We start from the raw sequence: 18299 nt of genomic DNA, 5'->3' as shown, positions 1-18299 counted from the left end.
TCATAGATCTATATTATTTCCTCCAAAGCTCAGAGAACATTGCAGAAGAGAACATAAGAACTTTAAAACCAGGAGAAAACGTAGAGTACTGTAGGACTCTTCTTGTGGGCATGACATGACTGCATCTTGAAATCAGAGCATCTGTGATAACCCATGTAGGACACCCACAAGACTGAGTCCATTAATGCTCCCTTGTCCCTTGTAAGAGAAGGGCAGGGGGAGACTCCAGTCACTCACTCCCTCCTGTCCTTAACAGCAGCATGTAATCCTGACCCAGCTGCAGTGTGGTCTTGGGTGGCACTAGAATATATAGAAAGTGGAAGGTGGATTGAGGATGGGAACTCAGTGATGCAGCTTTCATGAGTCATCACTCACACTTTCTGGTGATGCAGCTGCACAATTATGCTCCTATAAGTAACCCCAATAAATTCATACTTCTCCAAGCTGGACTTGAAAGAAATTTTATTTGGTCTATTGTTGCCCTATCTTGGGTGAGTAGAAATGGACTCCAAGGAAAAGTCACACAACAGATGCCAAACCCAGTAGTCCTAGAGCTCACATGGAGATGGGGAGGGAACAAGGTAGGTACAGCTTTTCAGGTAGTTACTTCCTCTCTCCCTGTATCCAACCATCACAGCTCTCAAGTTTGTCTGTTCTTCTCTACCCTCACTACGGTCATCCAAATCCAAAACATTTTCTCATACCTAGATTAACTTTCTACCTGGTCTCTTTCCTTCCAGCCTGAGGACTTTTACTAAAACATTATCTAATCCATTCACTGCAACTGGAGAACTTCTAACAAAGTACAAATCAGATCTCATCACTGCCTGCTTAACACCCATCAGAATTTGTTTTCCAGCCCCTGTAAGGAGAGTTCCAGGCCTCCTCTGTCTATCCCCAGCCTATCCCTCCAGCTCACTGCTCCCACTGCTGCCCCTCAGGCTCCATACACTTCAGTAACTCTCAACTTCCCATTACTTGAACACATTCTGCTCTGTCACATAAATTTTTTATAATGCTCAGTCCTTGTCCTGGCTCTATCCCCACAGAATATGACAGATTATATAATCTAAGCCAGGAGATCAGGAATAATGACTTTTTTTTAAGTACTGGGAATTGAACCCAGGGCCTCATGCATATTAGTTAAGTGCTCTAATTCACAGCTACATGTTCACCCTTCTTTTTACTTCTTATTTTGAGATAGGACTCAAGCTTGCCAGGCTGGCCTTCAATTTATAATCTTCCTGCTCAGTCTCTTGAGTGGATTACAGGCCTGCGTCACTAGGCACAGCTAATAATGACTCCTTCCTTAACTACAACTTGAGGTTTTTGCAGTACCCAAAAGCTGTAAACACTTGAATAAATGATTCCCAGAAACCACGAGGGGTTATGATAGACCTAGAAGATCAAGGGACCACTTCTGCCTAACCAGACCTGGGAGCAAACTGGTCTCCAGGTGCCAAACTGTCCCAGGTTACTTAGCTTTTCTCTCTTGAGCACTGGCTGATGCTTCTAGGCAAAGAACAAGCTAAAAAACACCAAGTGAAAAACTACAGAGTTCATATTCTAGAAACTAAGAAAGACAAGGAAACTGGATTAAGTCTATAAGGTTTTATCTTTCCTTCACATCTTTCATCCACTGTATAAATGGCAGAGCAGTTCCAGGAGACAGGGAGAGGAGGAATATGGTCCGGTACTCTTCAGTGGAACACATCTTATTTACAGAAGTTGCCCTGCATTTGTCTAACATTTATGAATAAGAACAGAAAAAGACTGGTTTGGGGACAAATTAGAAAATAATATCTGAAAAGGGTATGTAATAAAATACCACAGGGATTTGTAATGGTTTGTTTTTTTCCCTAATCTTACTTTGTTTCCTTTGTTTGTTCAGGGGTTGGGGGTAGGGCTTTTCCCTCTCTCTTTCTCCTTCTCTCTTTCATAGGGAGACAGGGTTTCCCTATATAGGCCAGGCCTTGAACTCACTAGTCTCCTGCCTCAGCCTCCTGAATGCTGGGAATTAGGTGTGTGCTATCATGCCCAGCTTCAAGATATTATTAAAAACTAAGTTGCCTTGAAGGACGCCAGTGCCACCTGTAGTCACATTCCTGCCTAGAGACAAGGAGGGAAAGTAAGAAAGTCTCTATAGCACAGTTCACACAGAGCAGACTGCCTTCCAATTCAAGTACCCAGGAAACAACAGGCTACAAAAGTTGCTCGTAAGACTGTGCCCTCTACTGGACGGGTGAAGAAACATCCTTACAGGCCTGACATTGTGGCACTCAATATTAGCTGCTATCAGAAGCCCACGGAAGTTCAGACTCACAAACTCCTCTTTCAGTGTCTGGTATGAGAAACTGCTCAGTACTTCAAAACAGATCTGAATTTCTAGAACAAAACTGATGCTTTGGGGCTGGAGAGATGGCTCAGCAGTTAAGAACACTGGCTGTTCTTGCAGAAGACTCAGGTTCGAATCCCAGCACCAACATGGCAGCTAACAACTGTCCATAACAGTTCCAGGGGATCCAACAACCTCTTCTCTCCTCCGCAGGCATTGCACGACATGGGTGCACTTACATACATGCAGACAATACACGCATACACATAAAAATAATAAATAAATAAATAAATAAATAAATAGTATTTTTTAAAAAAACTGATGCTTTGTAACCTATCTGGTTGGCTAGTTTTGCCTTAAATTTTTTTAAAAGTTTTATTATTATCACATGAATATGATGTGGGTTGGGGTATGTGCCTACTACAGTACACATATGGAGGTCAGAGGAAAAGTTTGTGGAATTGGTTCTTTCCTTTTATCTTTACGTGGGTTCCAACTCGGGTCCTCAGGCTTGTGCAGCAAAGGCTTCTGGTTGAGCTTTTTGAAGATACCGTCCTGTGTGCTAACCATGCCAAAATGTAATATGCTTGAGAATCCACTACAACGCCCAGCAAGGTGGCACAGCCTTTAATCCAAGTGGGAGGCAGAGACAGAGGCAGGGTCAGAGGCAGAAGAATCTCTGTGAGTTCAAGGCTAGCCTGGTCTACACAGTGAGTTACAGATTAGCCAGGGTTACACAGTGAGACCTAGTCTCAAAAAAACAAAAAGAAAATCCATTATGATATGAAACATTTTTTTCTCCCGTCTTCCATATTGTTTTCATGTTGTTGAAGGGCACCTAAGTGTCTAATTGTGAATGGAAAAAGGTCAGAAATCAGGTATTGGTCATTTTCCCATTTTCCTTTGCATGTGAATTTTTAATATGAATGTGGGGTATAAAGCATTAATGAAAGTCAAAATGTTTCCGCAAACAAATTTCAACAGTTCGACTTTATAACAATCATAAATAAACTTGTTAAAACTTTCTGGACTATGCCAGCATCTGTATTCTTTAAAAACAAGTAACATTTAGGCTGGGAGTGGTGACATATGCCTTTAATCCCAGCACTCAAGAAGCAGAGGCAGGAATATCTCTGTGAGAACAAGGCCAGCCTGGTCTACATAGCTAGTTCCAGGTCATCTGGGGCTACATAGGAAGACCCTGTCCCAAAAGCAAAACAAAAGAAACAAAAAAGTAATAATTTTATTGACAGCAAAAAAAGGCAAGGCACTAAATTGCAAGTTTGCACATACTTGGGCAAAATGTCTATAGGATAGGAATAAAAATTCAGTGAACATAAGGGCAAAAAAAATCTGTGAACTTCTTCCTTCATAAGAAGCAACACTGGGGCTAGAGAGATGGCTCAGCAATTAAGAGCACTGGCTGCTCTTACAGTGGACCCGGGGTCAGTTTCCAGAACCCACAGTTCCAAGGTATCCCCTGATGCCCTCTTCTGGCCTCTGCAAGCACTTCATGTACGTGGTATACCTACATACACACAGGCAAAACACTCACACATAAAATAGGTGGTGCATGCCTTTAATCCCAGTACCCAGGAGGCAGGGGCAGGTGGATCTCTGTGAGTTCAAGGCCAGTCTGGTCTACATAGTGAGTTCCAGGACAGCTGGAGCTACAGGGATACAGGGAGACCCTGTCTCAAAAAGACCAAAAAAGAATCTTTAAAGAAAGCAGCAGCAGCACAGTGTTCTTCTCCTCAGCAGGGGTATTGATTTCAATGCTATATGCAGACATCTAATCTCATTTTTAGTCTGACTACAGAAATTAAAAATAGAAGAAAATTTTTCACTAACAGCGTTTGCATTTGGTCACTTATTTTTATCTGTAATGTGTTTCATGTTCAACAGACTTTGCTGTTTGTTTCCCTCTCCCTATATTTTCAAACCAATATTTGAATTGTTGTTTTTACTGTTTTTTGAGACAGGGTCTCATAATGTAGCACTGACTGACCTTAAACTGCAGCCTTCCTGCCTCAGCCTTCCAAACGCTGGAATTACAGACCTATACTACTATGTGTATCTCTTAAGCTAGAATATTAATCAATATGTATAGAAGCAAACCCAGGTAATGATATTAGACAATAAGAAAGCGTTGATATAAAAGCCTCACCACTCAAAAAATGTATTTCTCTCAGACAATATAATATATAATCTCAGTGACCCACTGCATTTGAGAAATGACTTATTCAGTAAATTCTTTATATGCCTCATAGGTAATCTCCTACAGCTAAGGGAGTTACTTGCTAGTCCTCCTCCTTGTCCTCCTCCTCCTCCTCATCGTGGTTTTCATCAAGCAGCCCAGGCTGGCCTCAAACTCACTATGTAGCCAAAAAATGACCTTGAACTCCTGATCATCCTGCCTCTGCCTCCCAAGTGCATCATAAGCACGCACCATTACACCTAATCAGATATACTCCTTCACTAAAATACTAAGTCTGAGCCAACCAGTATCAATCAGTTGATTCAACTTCACTACACTACACTCTACTGGCTCATGAAGCATTCTGCACCCCCAAAAGGAACTCTCCTGCATCTTGGAAGGTCTCGGGTGTAGACTTCTCAGGATTTTACCAAACTCAACCAGAAAGTATTTCCTGAGTCCTTCTTAGGCTTGCTCCTCCAAGAGAGATGAAAGATTATATTACACTATATAATTATTTATATTATGGTAGGACATTTCTACCAAATGTATTTTGTATTTTTAAAACTAAAGCTTTTGTTTTTGTTTCTATTCAATTCATATTTTGACGTTTACATAAAAGAAGTCAAGAGATAATGGCACCTGAGAACATCTGCCCCATGTCAGCCATAACCATGACACTATGCCATGGCCACAGCATTCATACATCCCTCTAGGGTACAAAACAGTAACTTTCCCTGTTGTTTCTTAGGCTTAGCAACTCTAAGAACAGGTGAATTCTAGAAGCCATGGATACAGCTGCCCCACTCACCTCACATCCACCTCGCCGCCAATGTGCATGAGAAAAGAGCCGTCGGGTTGCTTCAGGGAGTACAGATACTGAAGAAGCTTCTCTCTGAGAAACAGCGGGGAGAGGGAGAAGGCAATGGTCAGTGCAGGGCCTTGTGCCCTCCTGAGTCTGCATCACTGACGGCCAGGGCTTTACCTGTTAATGATGTTGTAGGCCTCCTCAGTGCCAATGATGCACAGTGCATTGACAGCTGCATACGTGGGTGCAAGGTGTGGGTACTGCCCAGGGCCCCCTCCAAAACCACCTTCTGGGCTTTGACACAGCTCCAGGAATTGACACACACTAGGTCCATGGTCAAAGGGAAAAACAAAGTCAAACAGTATTAATTTCAAAACACCAAATTCCCCCTGAGATCCCATATTTTACTAATTATCTCCCTACCTTCAAATGGAGAGGAAAAAACCCTTCCCACTTGTTGACTACAATCTGCCCCCAAAAGAACAACTCTTTACCCAGCTATCGTCAGTTTTGTTAAGTACTCTCAACGTTTGTATTTAATTGCCTAGACATAAAGCAAAAAACACGAGGCTAGGAGGAAACATTTCATAGATTTTGGGCTGAGTATCATGCTTCTTGACAAACCTTTCACGTCTCTCACTAAACTTGTCACCCTGGACTTGTGGCACCCGTCTCCTCCTTGCCTCTGAGGACCCCACAGTCTTCAGATTCTGCCTAGAACTCAGGATTCAGCTGGTACTTTCTATGCTAGTCATCTGGTCTAGATGCACTTCTTGAGCCCATAACTACACTCTCTCGCTCCCTGTCATCTGAGCCCTGGCAGGCTTCCTGCTTTCTGTTCCTACTAGCAATAAGATGCAAGTTTTGAGTGGAGTGGAGTCCCCTGAACGGCTATGAGGACGTAAGGGCTTCTACAACTTGCTCACCAAAAGAGGTAGTGTAGCTTGAACCCCACAGGTTTGCTTGTTTGAACACCTGGTCTCCAGGTGGTGGTGCTGTTTGGGAAGGCTGGGAACCTTTAGAGGTGGAGCCTTGCTGGAAGAAGTATGTCACTGGATGCAGCCCTACAGTGATTTGGAATCCACCTGTAACTCTCACAAGCCAAACTGAATGCACAGCTTTAATCTTTTACCATGTTTCCTATTTGTGACTCAGTTATGTCCCAACTCAGAACAATGCATGTGTACATGAGATGTGACGATGATGAGGCTGAAAACAACAGTTGCCACAAACAACGTCTCCCCCACAAATACTGTAAACAACAGGGAGGCATAGATTGACGACATCTGTGTTTTTGTGTGCTGTTCTGAGTCAGTAGGCTTAGAAAAAAGTTTTTTCCTTTGAAAACTGCTTTAAGAGACTTCCTGGCTTTCTGATACATGTTTGATCTGCTGTTCAATAAATGAGAGGGGCTCTTTATTTGAGAGTTCAGATGTGAGAGACAGTTCAGAGAAGAATCAGAACACCTCAGAACAAGATCAGGCCCACTCTTGGTCAAACTACTCCAAGAGTAAAATTTCTCATGGATGCAGCACTACCACACTGAGGTGCCTCGTGTGAGGAACCAAGCACTACCACAGGTCTTACTTTGCAGCCTGGTCTGATCTTGAATTCATAGTCCTAGCTCAGCTTCCCAAGTACTGGGATTACAAGTATGTGCTACCATGACCAGTTGCCACAAGTTTGAGGCTAGCCTGGGCTATGCAGGATATTTGGGCCAGCCTGGGCTATATAGTAAGACCCTCAAAAACTAAAAAAGAAAGGGAAAAAATAAAAAATTAAAGAGTCGCCAGGAGGCAGAGGCAGGTAGATCTCTGTGAGTTCAAGGCCAGCCTTGTCTTCATAGTTCCAGGCCAACTGGGGCTACAGGGAGACCTGGTTTAAAAAACAAATATCCCAGCACTTGGAAGGCAGAGACAGGCAGATCTCTGTGAGTTCGAGGCCAGCCTGGTCTACAGAGCGAGTTCCAGGCAGCTGGAGCTACAGGGAGACCCTGTCTCAAAAAGACCAATAAATAAATAAATATAAATAAATAAATAAATAAATAAATAAAGTCACCTAGTATCCATTTCTTTCCTGGCTCCTAAGATAGAAGAGTCCTGAATGTAACACTCCTGACCTAGTGGCCTAAAGTCAGGCATGAGTGAGGATCTGAATGTTCTGGACGCCTTGCTACCATGGCTGCACGCCAAGCTCCCTCAGCTGACAGGCTACATCTGACTGCCATGGGGTTGAGAGAGGAACCTGGAGGTGGAGCTTCCCTTGAGTCTCATACTTCATATGACAGAACATTCTGATCCTGAAGCTTTCCAACTTGCACCTTAAGGAACAGGAAAATTGACCATGATGCTATCAGCTGCCATTAGCAGACTTCTTAGCAAATGTGAAAACCAAATGTCAACGACACTTTGATCTATTTGAAGGAGGAGGAAAAACTCGCCAATTAATAACATAACAAGCAGGAAGCTTTGTAAAAACCCCAAGAGTGACATGTTATGAAAAACAACGTTCATAAAATTTTAGCCAGGCATAGTGGTGCATGCTTTTAATCCCAGTACTCGGGAGTTCAAGGTTAGCCTGGGCTACATCATGAAATCCAGTCTCCAAAAAAGTGCATCTATTTAGATACACCACAGGTGTGTGGATTTTATATACAGATGCAGGGTTGGTGGTACTTAGTGTTAGCAAACCTATTCATGCCAGCTTGCATGTCAATTACCAGCAGAGAGGAAAACTCTCTTGTAGATGAAGGATTTTCAAACTCAAAACATACTCATCAGAATCACTGGAGTAATAAAAAACATGGGTCTAGGCTTACTGAAGCAGAAAAAAGTCTGTGTTGCTACCAGATTCCCAGGTGACTCAGATACCCACAAAGTGTGAGCACCATTCACCTTTGCTGCACAACTGGGGGATGTTTAAAAAAACCTAACACTCAAGCCATACCTAATACCAACTAAATCAGAAACATTGTTGGATCAAGTGGCAGCACTTTTTTAACTCGCCACATAGATCCAATGTTCACCCAAGTACTAGTTCTTCTCAAACTTAAGTGTGCACTTATCACATGAGGATATTAAGTTTAGTTTTATCTAGTAAGTTTACTTTAGTTTAAAGAAAGGTCTTCCCCCTGTAGCCCAGGCTGGCTTGGAATTCATTACAGAGGCCAAGTTAGCCTTGAATTCAAAGCAATCTTCCTGCCTCCACCTCCTAAGTGCCAGGATTGCAGGTAGAGCCTCCATGCCCAGCGGATTCTGTGCCTCTAACAAGTCCCTGGTGACAGCAATGCTCCCAGTCTAAGAACCATATTGTAGGCAGCAATGGCACACATCTGTATTGTCCACCAGGCCATCCCAGCCACATGAGGCAATTCAAATTAATTCAAATTAAAAACTTAGCTCCTAGGCTGGAGAGATGGCTCAGCAGTTAAGAGCACTGACCGTTCTTGCAGAAAACCCGGGTTCAATTCCCAGCACCCACATGGCGGCTACTAACTGTCCTTAACTCTAGTTCCCGGGGAATCCAAAGCCCTCTTCTGACCTCCTCGGCACTGCACAACACGGGTGCACTCACATACATGCAGCCAATACACTCGTACACATAAAATAAAAATAATATTAAAAAAAAAACTCAGCTCCTTAGTCACACAAGCCACATTTCAAGTACTCTGTAGCTGTTTAGCTAGTGGCTACTATATTGGAACAAATATTCCACAGAGCCTTCTGTTTATTGTAGGAAATTCTACTGGGCACCACTCCTCTGACATCCAACCATTAAACAGAATATAAAAGTTATAAGATGATCAAGTTCAAGTAAGAGTGTAGATGATTTACTGTTGACTTTATTGCTGGCTTTATTATTATTATTATTATTATTATTATTTTGGTCTTTTTGAGACAGGGTCTCCCTGTAGCCCCAGCTGACCTGGAACTCGCTACGTAGACCAGGGTGGCCTCGAACTCACAGAGATCTGCCTGCCTCTGCCTCCTGAGTGCTGGGATTAAAGGCGTGCACCACCACACCCGCTGGCTTTATTTTTTTTTAACTTTAATTTTATTTATTGTTAGTGTGCATTTATATGTGTGTATAATGGGGGACATGAGTGTGCTATGGCTCAATTGTGAGGTCAGAGGACAACTTTGTGGAGTTGGTCTCTTCTTTCATCTTTACATGGCTTCCAGGGATCAAATTCAAGTCATCAGGCTCTTGTGGCAAACACCTTTACCCACTGAGCCATCTCACCCATCTTAATGTTGGTCTCATAAGTTGTTTACTTGGACTTTTAGGTAACAGTTGAGAATTACTCTAGAGTGAGGACAAAAATGCAACCAATGGGGAAGAAGGATTCAAAAGTATGCAAATAAGCACATAATGTAAAACAAGCAGGGAAACAAATCAGAGGTCAGTATGAACCAAACAAATGACACTGGTTCAAATAGCAAATTATAGACTTAGGGAAGGTGTGAGGAGGGGTCAGTGAAGACAAGATGGAAAATGGCCATGAACACAGCAGGGAAAGGACCAGAGACTAGGGCCTATGACTATGGATAATCAATTACAAAGCATTGTTAAAGGTGTCACAAACATAGCACCATATCTGACCTTAGCCTCCATTTTCTAACTCAGAGAGAGTTCAGATTATACTTGTAAAAATAATTAAATATTTTAATACATTAAAGATGGAAAAGGAACAAAATATTAAAAGGATCAATATTATAAACACACGAGGAAGGTATCCAGTTAAATACTTCATGTACTCAAAGGGTATTACATAAACTTTCTAGTAAATAACAAAAATTGAGGTTCTTCTTCAGTAAGAATGTAGGTTGGACTTATTTTTTTTCTTTTAATTTCAGGGCTGGGGATTCTGGCTCAGTGACAGGGTGCTGGCCCAGCAAGCAGAAAGCCCTGGGTTCAATCTCCAGCACCACCAAAACCAAAGCCAAAACCAAACAAAATGTAACTTTCATCACCAGAACACGTGACCATGGACAGGCTTGAAGCCTAGAGTAAGTCCTAAGAATAGCTGCAGTTTTGGAGATATGAGCAGTTATCACTGGATAGAATGGCTTCAGAGTAGAAGCAATGGTGTTTGAGGGGCAACATCTGTCTTCTTCCAGAATCAGTTGTTACAAATTTCATACTATAAACCAGCTTTATCTCAACATAATGGAGCAGCATTGCCTCAGCTAGGTGAGCCCAACAACAAACAGGTGAAGGACAGGCAATATCCCTTGTTGGTTCCAGGAGACCAGAGCTACCCACAGTCTTTACCCAGCACACCATCCTCTGGACAGCTGCTGTGCATTTTAAAGTGGGTTTAGAGTGAGTTTTCTTGAGCAGGGTTTCCTCACCTACACGACTAACATTTGGGGCTGGCTAAATCTCTGTTTCAAGGGTTATCTTGTGAGGGCACTTAGGAGCACCTCTAACCCAAACCCACTAGATGCCCCAGAACCTGGTCAAAATAGTATTAGCCAGAAAACAGGGGACTAGGTATGGAGTCATCACTGACAACTATAAATAGCATTTATAATAGCATTTATAGTCAAAATACCATTGTATGCCTTTAATTCCAGCACTTGGGAGGCAGAGGCAAGCAGAGCTCTATAAATTCAAGGCTAGCCTGGTCTACATAGTGAGTTCCAGGCAGCTGGGACTACAGGAAGACCCTGTCTCAAAAAGACCAAGAAAACAAACAAACAAAACAAAAAAAAAAAACATTGTACAGAGTTCATCTATGCTTCCAAAAGCCTGTGTTGAAGAACCAAGAACTGGCTCAATAATTCTAGCAGCTATTTTACTAAAAGTAGGGGGATATGGAATAATACGAATCTCAATTATGCTTGACCCAATTACCAAAACCTTAGCCGACCCTTTTATTATCTTTATGAGGTAGAGTAATAACCAGTTCAACTAACTAATCTAAAATCCTTAATTTCCTATTCTTCAGTAAGTCATATAGCACTAGTAATTGTAGCAGTAATGATTTAATGATCCCCATTAAGTTTATAGGCACCACAACACTTAAAGTGGCTCATGGACCCACCTCATCGTTATTACTCTGCCTTGCTAATACTGACTGTGAACACATCCAGCTAAACCTACTACTAGCTTGTGGCCTTCAAACAATCTTACCATTAATATAGGCCTCGTGGTGGGTGCCGTAGCTAATCTAGCATTACCCCCATCAATTAATGTAATTGGTAAATTGTTAGTTATTTCAGCTTCGTTTTCATGATCTAACTTTATTATTATTCTTACTGGACTTAATACATTAATTACAGCACTTTATTCCTTTTATATGCTTATTACTTTTCAACAAGGTAAGCTAACAAATCATATATTAAAAAACCCTCCATCCCACACACTCGAATCTACCATTTTAACCCTTCGTATTATCCCTCTAATCCTCCTATCACTAAATCCCAAATTTACCATAGGGCGCCCCTACTATTAATATAGTTTATCAAAACTATAGACTGTGAATCTAAAAATAGAGTTTATAACTTCTTTACCAAGAAAGTAAGCAAGAACTGCTAATTCATGCTCCCATATCTAAACATATAGCTTTCTTAGTAATTATATTTTCACTTAAAAATTTAAAGGAGGGCAAATGTGGTGGTGCATACCTTTAATACCAGCACTTTGGAGGCAGAGGCAGGTGGACCTCTGAGCTTGACACCAATCTGATCTACATAGCAAGTTCCAGGCCAGCTAGGGCTACGTACTGAGATCCTGTCTCAAAAATATCAAAACCAGCCGGGCTTGGTGGCGCACGCCTTTAATCCCAGAACTCAGGAGGTAGAGGCAGGCAGATCTCTGTGAGTTCAAGGCCAGCCTGGTCTACATAGTGAGTTCCAAGACAGCTGGGGCTGCAGGGAAACCCTGTCACAAAAAGCCCAAAAAAAAAAAAAAAAAATCAAAACCAACAAGCAAAAAGTTTAACAAAAGAATCTGAAGCGGGGGGAGGCGGGGAGGGGGAGCTGGGGCTATAGCTCACTTAGTAGAATGTTTGCTTAACATGCACAAAACCTTGTGTTTGATGCCCAGCAAGGCATACAACTTGGTATGATGATACATGCCTATAATCCTAGTACTTGGGAAGTAAAGGAAGAAGGATCAGAAGCTTAGGATCTCTGGTAGCCCAGCCGACCTCAAACTCCCTGTGAAGTCAAGATGACTAAATTTCCAGTCATCCTGCCTCAACCTCCCCAGTGCTAGGTTCTCAGGCATGCACCACCACACCAAGTTTATGCAATAATGAGGATTGAACCCAGACTTCCTGCTCGCTATGCAAGCACTCTACCAACTCAGCTACTTCCCAGGCCTAAAAGCCCAATTTTAACAATAAACAGTCTCCCTATGATTTTCATCTTACTCTCTGTGTTTCATTAAAGTAGCTGTTAGTAACAAATATGGGAATCTCATTAACATACTTCCTTCAATGCTAAAGTCATTAAGCAAAGCAAATGTTTAATTCCAAAATATTTATTTATTCGACGTAGGCACACATGGAGATTTATGGATAATTTCTTACGAGAGGCAATCTGAACATCTACCTATGAATGTATTCTTGAAACATCTGAGACCAGCAATAATAGAAGCCAGGCCTTGCTAGCTTTGGTTAGCAGTAACAGAAGTTGGCAAACATGATTTTTGTCCACTAGAGGGAACCCAGTTTTTAATGTTCCCTAAACAAATAGAACACAAGAGAGAACAAAACAGGAAAATAACTGAAACCTTTGTGTATATGTAAGGTGTTGTATGATGAATGCAAGTGGGGTCGGGATGAGGACAGGGAAATAATAAAACTCCAGAGCTAAGCTCTCTGCCTGCAGATCACCTTAATATCTGCAGGAGGGGAAAAAACAGGCAACACTTCAAAGCATTACTTTTCCTTGTACAAAATAAAGTGAAAAGACAATATCCTATTTTTTAAGGCAATCTGAAAAAAAACTCACTTTTATAAAATCCATTAAGATTTCTCTGAATCTTACAAGAAGAGTTTACTTCCTTCCACGTAAGAGATACTAGGCTCTGTTCAAAACAAGTATTGCCTGGACCATCAATTAATTGCTAAGCACAAAATAAAATACGCCATTACTATTGGAAAGTCATAAGTTATTCTCTAAAAGTTTACTAAATTGGGGACCAGAGAGCTAGCTCAGAGGGTAAAAGAGCTTGCCCTTACAGATGTGGTGTGTCACATTGGTAACCCCAGCACTCCTACAGCCAGATGGGAGGTGGAGACAATAACCCACCCTTAAAAGCAAGTCAGGAGTGGTGGCTTGCTAGCTCACAGGCCTGCCAGTCTAGAGTACAGTAAGCGGCAAAAACAAGAGAGACCATGTCTGAACAAGCTTGAAGGAGAGAACTGACTCCCAAAAGTTGTCCTCTGACCACTACACATGTGCCATAGCTCACAGACATACCTACATTCACATGTGTGCACTCACACAAACACAACACACACACACACACACACACACCCCAAATTTTTAAAAATTAGGGATGAAGAAGAAAGATAAGCCAAGAAAATAACTAGATAAGAAAGATAAAGAAGTAGAATAAAAATAGAAAAATTTAGAATGTGCACAGTGGCGCACGCCTCTAATCCCAATACTCAGGAGGCAAAAGCAGGTAGATTTCTGTGAGTTCAAGGCCAGCCTGGTCTATATAGTGAGTTCCATGCCAGCTGGGACTTCAGGGACACCCTGTCTTAAAAAGACAAAAAAAATTTTTTTTTTAGCTAAACCAGGGGTTACATCAACCTCTGATTCTGGAGACAATCGAGGTGAAAAGAGGAGAAAGGTAGAAGAGCCTTCCAAACTGCTCACAGGAAGAACAGGATGAAAGGCCAACATGAGAAAGAAGCCACAGAGCAGGAATGAAAGCAAGAGGAACGAATGGAAACTGGGCACCAAACAGCATGTGATCCACAGTAATGAAAGACCTCTGATTTTGGACTCAAGCACTAACCCAGTGACTGAAAAGAGAACACTAGTGCAGCACAGTTGATGAAGACCTTGAGGCAGACTCACTGGACTGCGTCTTGCCCTCCCTGCTCTGACAGAAGAATGGTCCAGATTCTAAATTGAGGACTTCACTATTAATGGCATTATTACTATGTTAGGATTTTTAAGAAAATATCCTGTGAGGTACACAGGACATATTAAGGTCAGTCATCATTCCTGTTTTGTCTTTTTTTTTTTTTTTTTTTCGGTCTTTTTGAGACAGGGTCTCTCTGTAGCCCCAGCTGTCCTGGAACTCACTATGTAGACCAGGCTGGCCTTGAACTCACAGAGATCCACCTGCCTCTGCCTCCTGAGTGCTGGGATTAAAGGCGTGCGTCACCACGCCCGGTCCTCCTGTTTTGCTTTTTAACCAAGCTTAACTTGGAGCTTTGTGTTTGAAAGTTATAACAAGCACAGATAAAGATGGTGGTTGTACATTAGTTCATTTAGAAATTGTGAATGTTCATTTGTTGTGAACCTAGGTGTTACACTGGAATAGCTATTACACCTTTGAGAACGGGCAGCTGTGTCTACTCTTGACATTCTTCTTTGTCATTAAATTCTTAGACTTTTGTTTGTAACACTTAGAGAATAAACAGCAGATTTATTAAGTAAAAAATGAAACTGTAACCAAAATTTTAAAATAAAGCTTTAAAAAAATTTTAGGTTCATTAAGCTAGGCTGGAGAGACAGCTCAGTGGTTAAGAGCACTTGCTGTTCAAGCACGAGGACCTGAGTTCAAATCCCCAGAACCCGTGTAAAAAGCCAGGTGTTTGTTGCTGTGCATGCCTATAACCCCAGAACAGTGAAGGCAGAGACAGGAGGATTTCAGGCCATTAGCCTGGCTCAAGGTTCAGAGAGACCCTGTCTTAAAGGAATAAGGTGGAGAATGACAGGATACCCAGCATCCTCCTCTGACCTCCACATATGTACATGGGCATGTGCACATGTATGAAATACATACACACTTACACACTTCATTGACTCAAGCTGGGAGGATATAGCTCAATTGTAGGATACTTGCCCAGCATGTACAAGGCCCTCGATTCAATTCCTAGTACTGAAAATAATAACCCAGCTTTAAAGCAAGTCATGCTTTGTGGCCTATTCCTGCAATCCCAGTACTCAGAGATTGAGACAGGAGGATTGGCATGAGTTTGAGGGCAGCCTGAGCTACATAGTGAGTTTTAGGCTACAGAATGAGATCTGTCTCATAAAACCAGAAAAATAAAATAAAGTTCATTAAATCAGTACTCAGAACTATGGGTAAAATGTCTTTTAAGCCAGTTGTGAAACGAACTCTCAGTCATCAATTATTAAAGTGACTCTTGAAATTAGGATAAATCATCTCTATTTTTTTTAATATTTATTTATTATTTTTATTTTATGTATATGCGTATATTGTCTACATGTAGATAAGTGCACCTGTGTTGTGCAATGGCTGTGGAGGACAGAAGAGACTGTCAGATCCCCTGGAACTGGAGTTATGGACAGTTGTTAGCTGCCATGTGGATGCTGGGACTTGAACCCAGGTCTTCTGCAAGAACAGTCAGTGTTCTTAACTGCCGAGCCATTTCTCCAGCCCCCAAACCATCTCCATTTTTAAAACATTCTTTTAATTATAAAACAATAAAGATTCATTGTAGAAATTTCAGAAAATGCAAATAAGCTTAGAAATGAAAATTTTTAAATCACTTTTGATCTCATTCTCCAGAATTAACTGCTACCGTGTGTACATGTAGCCTTCTTTCACTTTTTTTGTTTTTTTTTTTTAATGTTATGAGTGTATTGCCTGCATGTGTGCAAGTGCACCCATATCATGCAGTGCCTGAGGAGGTCAGAAGGAGGCATCGGATGCCCTGGAGTCAGAGTTATAGACGGTTGTTTAGTTGCCATATAGGTGCTGGAAATCAAACCTGAGTCCTCTGCAAGAGCAGCCAGTGTTCTTAACTGCTGAGCTATCTCTTTAGACCCTGTTTTGGGTTTTCTTTTTCTGTGTATACAATCATCAATACTTTTTGTTTGGTTAGGTTTATTTCGGGGGCAGGGATGCTGTAGAGGATAATACCCAGGGCCTCAGTCACGCTAGACAAGCTCTGTACCACTGGGGTACAGCCTCGGTCCTTTTTAATTCATTTTGTTTGTTTGGTTGGGGTTTTTTTTTGGGGGGGGGCGTCTTTTTGAGACAGGGTCTCCCTGTAGCCCCAGCTGTCCTGGAACTCACTATGTAGATTAGGCTGGCCTTGAACTCACAGAGATACGCCTGCCTCTGCCTGCCAAGTGCTGGGACTACAGGAGTGTGCCACCACACCTGGCTTTAATTCGTTTTTTGAGAGAGGGTCTTACTTGTGTTGCTTGTGTAGCCCAAGCTGTCCTCAAACTCAGAGCAGTCCTCCTACCTCAACGTGCTGAGTGCTGGGACTGCAGGTATATGCCACAACACCTGACCTCCATGAAAGTTGAGTCTTTTTATCTGTTTTCACATCATATCTCTTTATAAATATATTTCTTAAATGCAAATATACACAAGTATATAAAAGTTTAAATGGTTGCATATTTCACTGTATTTATTGTACTGTTAATTTACTTAAACTTTTTCTTTTTTTTGGTCTTTTTGAAACAGGATCTCTCTATAGGCCCAGGTGGCCTGGAACTCACTATGTAGATCAGGCTGGCCTTGAACTCCCAGAGATCCCCCTGCCTCTGCCTCCCAAGTGCTAGGACTACAGGCATGCACCGCTTTAAGTAAATTTTATTTTATTTTTAATCATTATTTATTTTTAAAATTTTTAATAACTACATGATTAGAAGAAGCATTTCATTACAGCTTTAACATATTCAGTAACACACTCCAGAGCAAGACTACATCTCTTTTACAAGTGGCTGTAAGTTTCTAGGTTCATAGTTTCTAGGTTCATAGTTGAATTAATACAGTTATACAATATTGAACTCAATATAAGCCCAGTAAGACATAAAACTGGATGAGTTTTTAACCTTTAAAAAAGATCTCCATTTCATTTTAGAATATATTGTTCCTTGCAGAAAGACTCACTGTTTCTGCTACTAACACTGAGATGTTGACGCATGAATCTCTAACCTATATGTATCTGATTATTACTAGTCATAATCAGTTGCACTTGGATCCTTGGCGCCTGTGTATGTCTATAAAGTCATCGGGTAGATTTCAGTGGTAATGTTTATCACCTCTATTAATTAACCTGATGTAAATTTCCATGCTTCCTCCTCAAATATGAGTGTCACACAGAACATCCCAAACCATCTTATTCAACTATACACCCACTACCCAGATGGCCCCCTCCCATAGCCTCCCTCCCCCAACTAGAGCCATTATACTCTATTATCCGTGCTACTGTCTGCTGTGTTGTCGGCCACCCCAGCCATTCCCCACTACTTGTCCATCTGGTGAATCTGGTCAGCCTACCTAGAGGTCTTTGTTTTAGGAAGGTCAGCTGTTCCTCATTTAGCAGCAATCGGTTGTCAATATTCCTTTAGATAAGACTGGAGTCTGCTGTTTATTGTCCCAGTTTTATGCTGGTTTACTATCTGGGAGTTCCTTGGGCCACCCTGGCCAACAACTCAAAAGAAGGTGTCTCCTATCTGGCATTGTTGCTTGTTATGTAGCCTTTAGATATACATATGGACTCTTATGAAATTATGTTGGTCCATTTAATCTTTGGTTATACTTTCCTTTTGGGAGTTTAAGACCATACAGTTGGACCAGATAAACTGATTTATTTTTACTCTTAAGGTTGTTTGAGCATCTGTTCCTCAGGGGTCACATGGGCTTGGGAGGAGCCCCTTGGCTCCTTTCTTTTACCAGTTCCATCTATGTGAAGATAAGTCAAAGGTCCTACTCAATCATGGTTGGCTTCGCTTGGAAGCATGGAAGAAATGATTCCTCTGTGTTGACCCTCCTCTTTG

The 18299-nt window shown here is 41.6% G+C and overlaps 2 protein-coding genes across 3 annotated transcripts in view; one reads left to right on the top strand and one right to left on the bottom strand.

Moving 5' to 3' along the window:
- Positions 1-18299, bottom strand: part of Fntb (farnesyltransferase, CAAX box, beta) — a 110487-nt gene that overhangs the window by 30567 nt on the left and 61621 nt on the right. Inside the window, exons 5-6 of the mRNA XM_008852136.3 lie at positions 5518-5664; positions 5344-5427 (exon numbers count right to left, since the gene is read on the bottom strand). Coding sequence (XP_008850358.1) covers positions 5344-5427; positions 5518-5664 — 231 coding nt within the window. The remainder of the gene's footprint in view (positions 1-5343; positions 5428-5517; positions 5665-18299) is intronic.
- The window catches only part of Max (MYC associated factor X), a 118155-nt gene that overhangs the window by 72152 nt on the left and 27704 nt on the right, over positions 1-18299 (top strand). For both annotated transcript variants that reach the window (XM_008852134.3, XM_008852135.3), the window contains one exon: positions 5249-5259. In XM_008852134.3, coding sequence (XP_008850356.1) covers positions 5249-5259 — 11 coding nt within the window. The remainder of the gene's footprint in view (positions 1-5248; positions 5260-18299) is intronic.

The sequence above is a fragment of the Nannospalax galili genome, unplaced genomic scaffold (assembly GCF_000622305.1).
Source record: "Nannospalax galili isolate Female #2095 unplaced genomic scaffold, S.galili_v1.0 scaffold285, whole genome shotgun sequence".
Classification (NCBI taxonomy): Eukaryota; Metazoa; Chordata; class Mammalia; order Rodentia; family Spalacidae; genus Nannospalax; species Nannospalax galili.
Note: the sequence above shows the minus strand (reverse complement) of the source record. Positions and strands in the feature narration are given on the sequence as shown.